This window comes from Rhodamnia argentea, chromosome 1, assembly GCF_020921035.1.
Source record: "Rhodamnia argentea isolate NSW1041297 chromosome 1, ASM2092103v1, whole genome shotgun sequence".
NCBI lineage: Eukaryota > Viridiplantae > Streptophyta > Magnoliopsida > Myrtales > Myrtaceae > Rhodamnia > Rhodamnia argentea.
In genome coordinates, this window is record NC_063150.1 from 12,866,045 (window position 1) to 12,880,207 (window position 14,163).

General features: G+C 40.9%; 2 protein-coding genes across 2 annotated transcripts; both read right to left on the reverse strand.

Moving 5' to 3' along the window:
• Positions 1-4,118: 4,118 nt before the first annotated feature.
• Positions 4,119-6,140, reverse strand: LOC125315368 (glycosyl hydrolase 5 family protein-like). Its single transcript, XM_048279954.1, has 4 exons — positions 5,783-6,140; positions 5,312-5,559; positions 4,650-5,170; positions 4,119-4,565 (listed from the first exon to the last, which is right to left on the reverse strand). Exons 1-4 carry the CDS (start codon positions 6,134-6,136, stop codon positions 4,144-4,146), a joined length of 1,545 nt encoding a protein of 514 aa, XP_048135911.1. The 5' UTR covers positions 6,137-6,140; the 3' UTR covers positions 4,119-4,143.
• A 1,557-nt stretch (positions 6,141-7,697) lies between these two features.
• LOC115751329 (glycosyl hydrolase 5 family protein-like) lies at positions 7,698-9,787 on the reverse strand. The gene is made up of 4 exons (XM_048276977.1): positions 9,374-9,787; positions 8,866-9,113; positions 8,204-8,724; positions 7,698-8,119 (listed from the first exon to the last, which is right to left on the reverse strand). Exons 1-4 carry the CDS (start codon positions 9,785-9,787, stop codon positions 7,698-7,700), a joined length of 1,605 nt encoding a protein of 534 aa, XP_048132934.1.
• Positions 9,788-14,163: the final 4,376 nt, after the last annotated feature.

The following is a 14,163-nucleotide window of genomic DNA, read 5'->3' on the forward strand; positions in this document are numbered from 1 at the left end:
TAGATCGAGAAATAAAGCTAATGAAAACGAGCTTTTTAGAGGTACATTACCGTTATGCTTCAACAAATATATATTGTATGATCAAGTTTGATTGATTATCTAATATTTCGAGCTCCATTTCACGTAAATATATGGATTTCGACATCCCTTATAGGTAGTACTCATCTGATCTTGATATATATATGTTTGTCTATATGTGTGTATACATGTACATGCGTGTGTATTTTTTGGCCAGTCTCTTTATATAGAAAAAAATTGAATATGCTATCAAGACCTAATTTGCTCAAAATAAAGCATGTCCAGTTAATTTTTATTTTTGGCCTTTTCTAGCTAGGTGTTTTACGAAAACCATGCAAATTAGTGGGCCTTCGACCATTGATTTAGATCCACTCGACTCCAGAAGACTTGGCTGATGCACCTTTTCCTTCAACTACGTAACTTTTTCGAAACAAGCCCCTAAAGATTCAATTCGTCCAATTCAGTCCTTAAACTTGTGTAACTTTTTTTTTTATATCAAATCCCTTCGGCACCAATTCATGTCGGTTCGACTTGACATGGCGGTTGAATGATATTGAAGCATGATGTGGAGAAAAATTTTGCCTCCATGGACGAGCCACCATGGAAAATGACTGGCAGCGCGATACTTCCCTCTGTGGACGAGCGATCGTGAACGACTTCGCCTCCTTGTATTGACAAGGAAAATTTCTTTTTCTATGTCATCCTCTCACATTGTCCAACGGCCACACCAGTTCGGATAAATTGTTGCCGAGAAACACGATTAGAAAAATTTACTCAAGTTCAAGGATTTGTGTAAGTAAATTAAATCTTCAAGGACTTGATTGAAAGAAGTTGTGAAGTTTATAAACGAAACGCAGAATTTCATCTTAATGCATCTAGTTGCAACCCGTAGCCCGAACTACTATATATGAAGGAATCTTCCTTTGAATCGGGTCAAAAAGATGAAAATAAATGTTTAAACAGATGACAAATTATGTCTCTGACGACCATGGGAATAATCAGGCCTGGCATGACTTTAAAAGGCTTAATGGAAAGTTAGAAACTATGGGTGCGAAGGTAATACTTCTAGAAGTGAATTTTTGCTCCAGAAGTACTTTTGGAGGAGAAATCTGTTTGATAATGTAACTTTTGAAATAGAAATTTGTTTGATAAAAATTTTTACCTTTGAAAGAAATTTCTACTTCTAAAGTTATTTTTCGCCCAATTTGAGAAGTTAAAAAAACCTATTTCTCAACACAAGAAATACTTCTTGCCTCACCCTTTTTACATTACGCCCTTACCTTCTTTTCAACCATGCTGACCTTCGCCGACCTACGCGCGTCATCCACTGTTGCCCGCGACCACCGCCATCCGCCTACCATCGCTGCCGCCGACCACCGCCGGCCACCGCCCATCGCCTACCTCCACCGGTTGCTGCCCCTCATCGTCCGCGACCACTCGCGACCATCACCCGCCGCCGGCCACCACCGATCTCACCGACCGCTGCCCGCGACCACCGCCACCGCCGACCACTACCCACTGTCAACCTCCTCCGGCCACCGCCACGGACCGGCGTCGCCGTCAATCACCACCCACCGTCGACCTCCAGGCTGCCTCCCACTACCACCACCACCACCACCACCGACCACCGCCACCCCTCACCACCAACCATCGACTATCGCGCCGCCCACCGTCATAGTCTACCACCGACCTCCGCTTCCCGTTGCCGTCGAGTCACCATCTCCGGCCGTTGGAATAAAAAATAAAAAATATTTTTTAAAGAAATTTAAAAAGTTTAAAAATGAAGTAGAAATTTTTCTGCCACCGACAATAATTTTTCATAGAAGATTTTGAGTTAATAATGTTTCAAAAGTAGAAATTTTTAACCGTTACCAAACAAATTTCGCTGATCAAAAATCAACTTCTGTTTTTAAGTAGAAGTAGAGAGATTAACTTCTGACCAAAAGTTGATTTCTGAAGCAGAAGTGTTACCATGTACGCCCTAAGTTTCTGTAAGTGTTTATGGTATTTACCACTTAGCGGGGAAAGAAAAAATAATTTAGAAGGGATTGGAGCCATGAGGATCGGCCACGGACCAATATTAAATAATTTTTTAGGTTTGCAGTCTGCTTCATTAAGAGAAAGGAGAAATCAACCTCAAGTTGCGATGATTTCTAGGTACTTCGTAATCACAAAACCTGAAAAAGTTGCCCGACTACGAAGCCGTCGAAATTCAAAAGTGACGCAGCATATAGCGAATAGTAACGGGTAGAGAACGATAAACGAAGAACAACCTTTGTTCTTTGAAAACGATATCAAGTCGTATTATTGTCAATAATGAATAAAATCCCCTTTTAAACCCTAAGAACGACCTTTTATAAGGTGTCAACCCTAATGACAATAGAAAATGCGAAATTACAAAAATACCATTAAAATATAAAACGACTTAAAAATAGAAAAAAAGGGCCTGAAAACCCAACTAAACGACCCCAAATCGCCAAAATCCGTCGTTACTCATGGCCAAAGGCCATGAGTTTTGATCAGGAGGCCGATTCGCTTCAACCGATCGAATTTGAGCCCGTTCCAAAGTCGTCGACTTTCGAGTCTGCCGGTGCTAGGTGCATCATCGCTTCGACGTCCGTTTGTATTTTTGTGTATCCAATTAGTCCAAAAATGTACTACTAATTCTCTCCACATCATTCTCCTCCACTTGAGAAAAACTCGTCCTCGAGTTAGATTTAGGATCTGGATGCAAAGGCTTAATGGATTCATGAAACGGTGATAAATCGGTAACATTGAAAGTGTTAGAAATGCCCATGCTACGTAGAAGGTCTATAACATAAGCATTATCGTTGATCTTCTTGCTAACAATGTAAGGTCCGTACTTCTTTGGTTGCAACTTGCTGTAAGAGCCAGCTGATAACCTCTCTTTACGAAGAAACACTATGACTTGATCGCCTATCGCAAACACCTGCTTTCGCTTGTATTTATCTACCGCAGCCTTGTACCTCGGGTTAACCTCTTCCAACTTCTGTTTGACTTCCCGATGCACCTCAACAACTTGCTTAGCCATATGATCTGCCACAACACTCTTGTCCGTCTGCTTGGGCAACCGAATCAAATCCAGAGTATGCTGAAATGCCTTTGTATAAACAACGGAAAAAGGCGACCTGCCAGTAGAGCTATGAACTGCATTATTACAAGCAAACTCTGTTTGTGATAAAGTAATATCCCATTGCTTTGGTTTATCTCCACAAATGCTTCAAATCAAGTTGCCCAGAGTTCTATTGATCACCTCTGTCTACCCATCAGGCCGCGGGTGAACTGCGCTACCGAAGTTCAAAGATGAATCAAACAGCCTCCACAAAGTCTGCGAAAAATGCCTTAGAAATTTGTTGTCCCTATCCGAGGTAATGGACTTAGGGACGCCATGATCAGGAGGCCGATTCGCTTCAACCGACCGAATTTAAGCCCGTTCCGAAGTCGCCGACTTTCGAGTTTGCCGGTCCTAGGTGCATCATCACTTCGACGTTTGTTTGGATTTCTGCTTGTCCAATCGGTCTAAAAATGCACCGCTAGTTCTCTCTACATCAAGAAGTCACTATGCCACCAACCTGCATATTCCATAAAAATGTTCACGGTCCACATAAAGCAGGAACCACCACATAGATTACTGAATAAAAAGAAAAGAAAACCAACAGAATTCTATTCTTCTTGCACAATAAAATTAACCAAAATTTGGAAATCCTTTTTTTCTTTTTTTAGAGCCGGGTGATGTTATCTGCCGTTTACCATCTACTGGCCGCTGGTCTTCGTCCGCCTATTGCCATCCCCTGAGCCTCGTGATCGGTAACCATAGAAATTTTATGTTATTATCAAACGAATTTATGTTCCAAGAACGTAAATTGTGTTATTATCAAACTCTTGTCTCTGCTTAGAAACTTGTCCACAGAATAAAAATAGAAAGGTCTATTTCTAATCAGATATAGAGTTCGAAAAGAGAACGATTGTCGTTCGCCCTAACTCCCACCAACCACCATATTCTTTAAAAATGTTCAAGGTCCACATGAAGCAGGAACCAACGTATAGATCACTGAACAAAAAGAAAAGAAAACCAACAGGATTTGGAACTTGTTTTTGTTTTTCTTAGAGCCGGGTTCTGTCCACCAGCTTGAACCACTGGCTCGCCGGATCGCAGGAGCTGTCTTTGCTCAAGCACTTGCAGGCCTCGACCACCACCGCGTTGCCATCATCCACGCCCAAGCAAACGGTGCTTCCATCTTTGGCCTTGGACGACAAGTGCATCCTGGAGGCCGATATCATCTCCCACTTCATGCCGGGGTCTGTCAGGCTTGTGCCCAGACTCGCCGGCCTCCCCTGCTCGACGGCTCGCAAGTGCAGACCCTTTCCCACAAGCGACAGAGCGTTCTGCGGCGTGTAGGTCCATGGCTCTGATTGTGTGCATGGACCCAACACGAGCGGCGAGGACGGCGATCGCCTCAGTATGCAGAGGCCGGTCAAGGGGTGGAATATGACCTTGTGAGCAACTGTTGGTTTCCCTCCTGGTCCTGCAACAGAAGAAGATTTTCAGAAACCAGAAGCCGAGAACAAATGAGGAACATGTATACAGGTAGTTTGAAAGATTTTCATACCTTGGAAGGGTAATTGAAGGGCCGATATTCGACCAAGGTAGCTCGAGTTCCTGATGCCGGACCAATCATAGTTGAACAATCCGTAGAACTCCTCCACGCCTACCACTCCTTCCCTCAAGTAGTAACTCCCTTGAAGGCCCCACGGTGCAGAGTCCCAATCAAATTCAGCGGCCATGGCCATTAAGCAATTGAAGTACCTATTGTCATTTACATTGTTTCCTCTTTCATCGATGCCGAACTCGCTCACAAACAAAGGATATCCTTGTTCCAGCAGGAACACGGACTGGCTCATCACTTCTTTGGACACTGCTCCGCACACGTCGTTTGGGTTCTTGGATTGCCACGCCTGGCCGTTGTGGAACCCATACCAGTGCATCTCGAACACCAGTTTCTTCGTGAAAGAGAGGCTGACCGGTCTCTTCCGGAGAAACGAAAGGTCTTTGTCGTAGTTGAGGCCGGAGAGGATGACGAGGACGTTAGGGTTTGCCGCGTGCACAGTTTCCGCACCTCTTTGCATATACCTATAGATGCAGTATTAGCAGTTGTTATTGGACGTCTTAAGATTTATGAGCACATTAGCTTCTTACCAAACAATGCTGATCAATAGGTTTCTCCAAAATCATTTTCCATTTGAACATATAATTAAGAGTGATGCAACATACTTGTACCAATCATCCACATTTTGTCTAGGACCGCGAAGCTCATTCCTCAAGCTAATGCCAATCACATTGCTAAAACCAGTAGCCATCGTCGCCATCTTTTGCAAACCTTGGATCCAAACTTGTGGATTGAAGTACTTATCACCAAAAAAGCCATTGCCGTCATTGTCACTGCAGCACCAACCCGGCGTGGTTATATGGTTGTCGAGTATCACCATCACTTTGTTGTTACTAAGGATCGTCATCACGGACTGAAACAAGAGATTTCCGAAAAGAACATACATTAAGCACATAATGGCATTGATAGTTGGTACCATAATAAAAATTCGACAATTTCTTCCCCGAATCCTAGTGCTATTGAATTACTCATCGCGCATGATGGTAAAAATTTCTTATGGTGGACGCGTATTGAGCAATGTGTTTGCCCTTAAAATTTGAAGAGACAAAAAAAGAAAAAGAAAAAAGTAACGTTACCTTGTAGGCTTCCATTACAGTAAGATTAACAAGGGAAGGGTTGTTGGTCTTAATGCCGGCGAGAGCTTCCGACAGTCTGAGGTTCTGGAACGATCGCGCCACTGTAAGAGAAGCGAGTGTCTCGTTCATATGCAATTCGAGGGCCCATGTGAGCCTCACACAATTGAACCCCATTTCCCTAATCTTCTTGGCAATCGCGTCGGCCGGTTGCTCGCTCAGCCCCTCGGCCAGTGGCGGCTGGAGCTGCGCCGGCCAGTTCACGCACGCGAGCTTCACCCGTCTCCCGGCCTCATCGACTATCCACCGGGAATTGGCATGGAGCCGCTGAGCAGCCACAGGCTTGAGTTGGGCCATCGGAAAGGAGAGCATTGTCAAGATTGAGAGGAGGAGATGCAGCTTTGGAAGCGTTCCCATGATGGGTGTTTGCTCTCTCTCTGTCTCTCTCTCTCTGAACCTTTCCTTACAAGGAAAAAGGCAAAGAGTTTGTATAATGTGAATGAAGTCGGTTCAATGCTAAAGTTTGCCTTATATAAAGGGTGTCCTTCATCCCTTCGGTCAATAGTCATTTAATGCAATATGAAACTGGGATAGAGTTTGATAGTTGGTTTGGTTTAACTGCTTATTTCCAAACTCTTTTTTGCACATTTTTGGTTTAGAATATTAACGGTATTTTTCTTTTTTTTGGGTGTCCGTAACAAATGTTCTCGAAGTAGTTGTTAAGTATATTATGGAGAATAACTTAATTTTCAAAATGTGGATTGTGCATGACAAGAGCACAAACAGTGCGTCGAAAACTACAATGAGCTGGAGATTCTACCTAGGATGAATGCACTAACTATGGATATGATGCCGAAAGTGTTCACATGACACCCGTTGATAAAATCTTTTCTTCTTTTTTGTGAGCGAAGAGTGGACAAATCAACCACCAATATTGGCAATTTGAGGTACGGAAGTCTCATGTTTGTTACATGATGTTCCATTTGAGGCATAAATACTTCCCAGAAGTGCGAGCTCGTTGCCGCAGCCCCACTACAATGCAATGCTAGGATATATATATATGTGTGTGTGTGTGTGTGTGTGTGTGTGTGTGTGTTAGATATATTTGGTTGGGTGATCTTTGTGCTATCTTAATCTTAAAAAGAACTCACATTCACGCCAGAAGTATGAACGGGAAGCTCCACATGAAAATCATGTGAGCCATGAAAATGGCACATTCAGGAACACCATAACAAGAAACTGAAAACACAACATGATATAACAAGAGAAATGGCGCACACCTGGTTTGGAATGCAACGAATCTAATGCAGAGTGACAGCGATTCGGAACTCAAAACTTTTCCCCTTTATTCCCTCTTCAGAACACTAGCCGAATGCGAAACCTTTCACGAAACATTACGATCTTTCTTATGTGAAGACAATTTGTGCGTTAGAGAGTTAGAGGTGGGACTTGAGCCTATTTAAAAAGTTTTCAGCCATGAGACCTCTTTTCACTGACCGAGCCTAACTCGGCATATACTAGCCCGCCCATTTTAAACTAACTAAGAATATATATATATATATATATATATATATATATATATATATATAAAAGTTATTCAAAAGATATTTTTTGAAAATGATCACTTGTGTCGCTTGAAATAATTAGTCAATGAAAAGTATTTCAATTGTCGACAATAATTTGTATCTAAATATTTACGCAGAGCATTAAAATATCTTTAATTTATTCTTCTTCTTTTTTTGCGATACAACATGATTATTTTTCGAGAATATTTTTTAGATCACTTGTTTTTGCAAAATCAATGGAGCTTGTATGTTTAAGTTTAGAATGGGGTTCCCTCAAGTCAAATAACTCCCACCGACGACAATTTGATTTAAAATTGTTCAACGTCCACATTTGGGACTTGTTTTTGTTTTTCTCAGAGCCGGGTTCTGTCCACCAGCGTGAACCACTGGCTCGCCGGATCGCAGGAGCTGTCTTTGCTCAAGCAATTGCAGGCCTGGACCACCACGGCGTTGCGAGCATCCACGCCCAAGCAAACGGTGCTTCCATCTTTGGCCTTGGACGACAGGTGCATCCTGGAGTCCGATATCATCTCCCACTTCGTGCCGGGGTCTGTCAGGCTTGTGCCCAGACTCGCCGGCCTCCCCAGCTCGACGGCTTGCAAGTACAGACCCTTCCCGACCAGGGACAGCGCGTTCTGCGGTGTGTAGCTCCACGGCTCCGATTGTGTGCATGGACCCAACACGAGCGGCGAGGACGGCGATTGCCTCAGTATGCAGAGGCCGGTCAAGGGGTGGAATATGACCTTGTGAACAACTGTTGGTTTCCCTCCTGGTCCTGCAACAGAAGAAATCTTCAGAAACTAGAAGCCGGAGGACAAACAAGAAGCACGTATACAGGTAGTTTGAATGATTTTTATACCTTGGAAGGGTGATTGAAGGGCCGATATTCTTTGCAGGTAGCTCGAGTTCCGGATGCCGGACCAATCGGAGTTGAACAATCCGTAGTACTCCTCCATCCGTACCACTCCTTGCCTCAAGTAGTAACTCCCTTGAAGGCTCCACAATGCGGAGTCCCAGTCAAATTCTGCGGCCATGGCCATGAAGCAATTGAAGTACCTATTGTCATTCACGCTGATTCCTCTTTCATCGATGCCGAACTCGCTCACAAACAAAGGATATCCTTGTTCCAGCAAGAACACGGACTGGCCCATCACGTCCTTCGACACTGCTCCACACACATCGTTCGGGTTCCCGGATTGCCATGCCTGGCCATTGGTGAACCCGTACCAGTGCATCTCGAACACCAGTTTCTTCGTGAAAGAGAGGCTGACCGGCCTGTTCCGGAGAAACGAAAGGTCTTTGTCGTAGTTGAGGCCGGAGAGGATGACGAGGACGTTAGGGTTTGCCGCGTGCACGGTTTCCGCACCACTTTGCATATACCTATAGATGCAGTATTAGCAGTTGTTATTGTACGTCTTAAGATTTATGAGCACATTGACTTCTTACCAAACAATGCCAATCGATAGGTTTCTGCAAAATCATTTTCCATTTGAACATATAATTAAGAGTGATGTGACATACTTGTACCAATCATCCACATTTTGTCTAGGACCGCGAAGCTCGTTCCTCAAGCTCATGCCGATCACATTGCTAAAACCGGTGGCCATCGTCGCCATCTTGCGCAGACCTTGGATCCAAACTTGTGGGTCGAAGTACTTGTCGCCAAAAAAGCCATTGCCGTCGTCCGCACTGCAGCACCAACCCGGCGTGGTTAAATGATTGTCGAGTATAACCATCACTTTGTTGTTTCTAAGGCTTGTCATCACGAACTGAAACAAGATATTTCCGAAAAGGACATACATTAATACACGATGGCTTTGATAGTAATGAATGTAATTACTAGTACCATTATAAAAATTCAACAATTTCTTCCCCCAATCTTAGTGCTATTGAATTACTTACGACAAGACTTAAAAGGCTTTAGCAACTCTTACTCATCTCTTATCATAGTAAAAACTTCATATGCATAGGACGCAAATTGAGCAATGTGTTAGTCCTTACAAATAGAAGAGACAGAAACTAGTGTTACCTTGTAGGCTTCCATTAGAGGAAGATTAACAAGGGAGGGGTTGTTGGACTTAATGCCGACGAGAGCTTCCAACAGTCCGAGGTTCTGGAATGATTGCGCCACGGTAAGAGAAAATAGTGTCTCGTTCATCGGCAATTCGAGGGCCCACGTGAGCCTCACGCAGTTGAACCCCATTTCTCTAATCTTCTTGGCGATCGTGTCGGCAGGTAGCTTGCTCAGCCCCTCAGCCAGCAGCGGCTGGAGGTGCGCCGGCCAGTTCACGCATGCGAGCTTCACCCGTCTCCCGGCCCCGTCAACAATCCACCGGGAATCGGCGTAGAGTTGCTGTGCAGCCACAGGCTTGAGCTTGGCCATGGAAAAGAATAGCGTCGTGAAGATTGAGAGGACGAGATGCAGCTTTGAAAGCGTTCCCATGATGGGTCTTTGCGCTCTCTGAACCTTCGTTACAAGGGAAATTTGGGATGGTGTGTGTATAATGTGAACGAAGTCAGTACAATGCCAAGGTGTGCTTATGTAGAGGGCGTCCTTCATCCACTCGGTCAATAGTCATTAATGCAATAAAAAATTGGGATAGAGTTTTGGGATAGAGTTTGATAGTTGGTTCGGATTGGGATAGAGTGTCGGGATAGAGTTTGATAGTTGGTTTGCTTTGTTGGAATACATAAACATTAAAATACACTTTTATCTACCGGCTTAACTTTTTAGAATAATTGACAGTGATCCCCCAAAATCTCACATATTATCAGACCGCCAAGCCCTTATTTGCCTCCCCAATTAAATATTTCAACGCTTAATACTAGGGAAATAGACCTCACTAAGCGTGAGGGTGAGTGTTAAAATATATAAATATTAAATCGCGCTTTCATCTACCAGCGTAAGCTTACAAAATCTCACACGCTTTACCCATTTATTTCCAAACTCTATTCTTTTTTGCACATTTTTTATTTAGAATATTAACAGTCTTTTCTTTTTCTAGGTGTTCTTAACAAATGTTCTCGAAGCACTTGTTAAGTAAATTATTGAGAATACCTCAATTTTCAAATGTTGAGTGTCCATGAGAAGAGCACAATCAGTATATATATATATATATATATATATATATATATATATATATATATATATATATATATATATATATAAGGGTGGGCGAATCATCAATCAATATTGGCAATTTGAGGTAGAGAAGTCCCACATTTGTTACATGATGTTCCATTTCCGGCACACACACACATATATATGTATGTATGTATGTTATGTTGGGTAATCTTAGTACTATCTTAATCTAAAAAAAAAAAAAACACATCCACACCAGAAGTATGAACGGGGAAGCTCCGCATCCAAAACCACGCTATTATCATTTCCTAATAAGTAACTTGCAAGAATGAGACACGTGACCCCTCAAACCAAACTCAAATATTTCTTAGGTATTTTGCATTGAAAGCTATGGTACGCATCGCGTGATTTTACTATGAAGATTAAAAACTGGTCATGTGATTTTTATACCTTCTCAATAGGTCAGAATACTTCAATGAATGCTTCTTGTAGTGATTTGTAGGTTTCGAAGTTAAATTGACTGTGTTTAATGCAACTTAATTAACCGGCAGCATCTTATGATTCCGGGGATGACTGAAGTGTACTGTCCAAACATGGAAGTATGATTAAGGATCACTAGTTGGAAGGTGGACTCTGTAAAGATGAACAAATGATATCAAACAAAAGGCCTTCAAGCACCAGTTTATACGGTAGACAGAGTTAGAATCCTTATTCGATCACTTTGAAATCAGAGGAATATATATTTCCAACTGGAGTGCTTGCAGCTAGGAAATTTGTACTTTCAAGGAATACTTAGGCTCCATTCATTTCGCGGAAAACAACTTTCAGAAAAATATTTTTTGAATTTTCTGGCGTTTGGTTCACGGAACATAAAGGAGTCAAGAAAAATATTTTTCATCCATTGAAAAAAAATTCGAATTTGGGAAAAATGATTTCTTCTTTTTGAGAAGAGAATAACATTTTCCATCGTCTTTGCTTCCTCTACTCTTTCACATTCCTTTTCTTTGTAATTATTTTTTATTTTTTCTATTTATTTTCTTAAAAATTTGAAATTTTTCATTTTAAATTTTAAACTTTCATCTATTTTTTTCTTTCTTTTAAATTTTTTTTATTTTTCCTTCTTCTTCGATAGGTCACTAGTCGATTCTGTTGTGGCCGATAACGAGCCTAAGAAGAGGGGAAAAGGAAAAAAAAACTAGAATTAAAAAATAAAAAATAAAATAATACTTTTTTTTGAAATTAGAGCATGGGGAAATCAAATCCGATTTTCCATACCAAACAACAAATTTTCGAGTCATTTTTACGTTTCAGCCTAACACTGAAAAATACTGTCATATTTTTCATAAACACTTCATTTTCCACAAAATAAATAGAGCCTTAATTAGTTTGACAAGTATCTACTAAGCCCACTCTTTAGTGTTCTCCAAATTAAAATTAGATTTGATGATTTGTTTTGAAAAATATACCCTCTTTTCTTGCTCGTCTCATGAGGTATGTTGATATCTTGATTTTTTCCGCTTTTTGTCGGAATATTCAGATTTAGGGGTCCACGGTTATTATTAGTGAAAACAGAACTTCGTAGGCCAATCATTTTTATTTTTGACACCTAAATTTTCAATTGTAAACTTCTCACTCATTTTACCAGAAAATTAGTTTGATCAATTTGTGGATATCAATAGAATCTGACCACTGGACAAAAATATAATATTGCAGTTAATGATTTACTGCGTTCTATTGCATTTATAAGTTAGAGACATTATGTTTAGAAATTGCGTGTCGGCATTCAATTTACATTTGGGCAATTTTGTGAATTTCATTCAAATTGGGATCTCAATTATTTTTTTTAATCAAAATAACATTTCATTTACTTCCTCGAAATACAAGAGAGAAATATTGCAGTTCAACCGCAAACCAAGAAAAATCCCAGAACATTTCCAAAAAACAAACTTCAAATAACAAGAGAAATTATCAGAACAAGATTATGAGTCACAACTCAAAATCGATAGCCGATCACCGAATCCTTATTCACAAGAACTTCATTTGTTACTGCAGTTTTACTTTTTAGTGGTGCGCGCCTATGGATGGCGTCCCCAACACCATCACCTAGTAACGTAAAAAGGTTAAACGAGCATTGATCCGACATCCGCAAGAGCGAAGCCACCATAAAGTTCATCTGATCTCTTTCGAAACTGGATTTGTTCCCCCAATGAAGCCTGGGGAAAGAAAACTCCAAAAGCATACACTCAAAAATTCTTAAATCTAGATTAGATCGGGATAAAAATCTCTACGAAACAAGAGAGAGAAGCTTCCATGTCTAAACTAAATTGGCTCAAATGGCAATATGGAAGTGTTTCAGAATTATGAATCGAGTCCGATATGATCACTAGATTTGCGTTGCATGGAAATGTAAATGGATCTATTTAGGTCGACTCATCTCATCGCTAGCAACTTCCCTTGCCCCTATTGATTGCAAATGATATCCATGAGCAAAGTCTGCATTTCTTTATCTATTCTCTTCATCCTTGTCATCTTAGTTGGCACAAACTTGCTGCGCAATGGCTGGTTTCATGGACCCACTTGGGAATCGAACTAGATCGATGGTCCAGTTCCCATGTGGGTCCAAAATCAATGGGTGGTTCACTATTTCTAGTTTGTGAAATCAACTCTTCATGGGTCGTTCCCGGTTTCGGGGTGGTACGACTCGCAAGCACGGCAACCGACCATACACACGTCTTGCCGAGCCTCAAGTTAGGCCGATCCTGGTGAGCTCGAGCTCACTTGTGACTGTCATTGTCCCATCACAGAGGAGGAAGGAGGAAAAAGGAAAGGAAAGAAAGGAAAAAGAAAAATAATTAAAAATTCAATTTTTCTAAAGAAAAGAGGAGAAAAATGAAAAATAAAAAATAAAAAATTATTGAAATGAGTGCATTGGAGGATAATCAAATCCGATTTTTCATATTAAACGGTGGAAAATATTTTCTTGTTCATTTTCCGGTTTTAGCCAAATACAAAAAAAAAATTATCATTTTCCTGGAAAACCTTTCTCAAAAATATTTTTCAGAAATATCGCATTTTCTATGAAATGAACGGAGTCCTAATTTCAATATTACATTTCATGATGGCTTTCTGAATTTTGCTAGAAAAATTATGCATGTTAGGCATGAAGTTTATTTAATTGTGTAGAGTTTTTTTATTAAAATATTCATTATTGACTATGCTAAAGGCTACGTTTGTTTTGCGCAAAATAAATAACTTGAAATTTTTTTCCCACAAATGACATCTTCTATTGCTCATAATCAATGAAAATAGTTAAATATAAATTATTATTGATAATTAAAAGATTTCAAGTGTTTAATTCGTACAAGCAATATAAGCGATCATTTTTAAAAAATATATATTTTCAAATCATTCACATCTCACTAAATAAAAGAAGCCTAAAATCCCATTTAACTTTTTCAAAGAGCAGTGGATCCTAGATCGGGGGTTTATTTCGACAAGAGACTACGGCAAACCAACAAGCACTTATTTTTACTGCACTCCCCCTATGCTTTCTTGGAGAAAAGTACACTAGAAGTGCCACAACTTGTGTACGACGTTTAGTTGAGTGCCATAACTTTCAAAACGTTCACTTAAGTGCCATAACTTTCAAAAATCGTTCACTTGAGTGCTACGTCGGAGCAAAATCGTTTACTTGAGTGCCACAGTAACTTTTTCGGCGTGCCACGTCGGCTTTCCGC

Excerpts from the sequence above, each read along its gene's own strand:
- LOC115751329 (XM_048276977.1), bottom strand. The coding sequence starts at position 9,787 with ATGGGAACGCTTTCAAAGCTGCATCTCGTCCTCTCAATCTTCACGACG. Across the intron at positions 8,725-8,865 it reads AATGTGGATGATTGGTACAA|GTATATGCAAAGTGGTGCGG; the intron begins GTATGTCACATC and ends CTGCATCTATAG. Across the intron at positions 8,120-8,203 it reads CCTTCAATCACCCTTCCAAG|GACCAGGAGGGAAACCAACA; the intron begins GTATAAAAATCA and ends CTTCTGTTGCAG.
- LOC125315368 (XM_048279954.1), bottom strand. The coding sequence starts at position 6,136 with ATGGCCCAACTCAAGCCTGTGGCTGCTCAGCGGCTCCATGCCAATTCC. Across the intron at positions 5,560-5,782 it reads CTGTAATGGAAGCCTACAAG|TCCGTGATGACGATCCTTAG; the intron begins GTAACGTTACTT and ends CTCTTGTTTCAG. Across the intron at positions 5,171-5,311 it reads AATGTGGATGATTGGTACAA|GTATATGCAAAGAGGTGCGG; the intron begins GTATGTTGCATC and ends CTGCATCTATAG.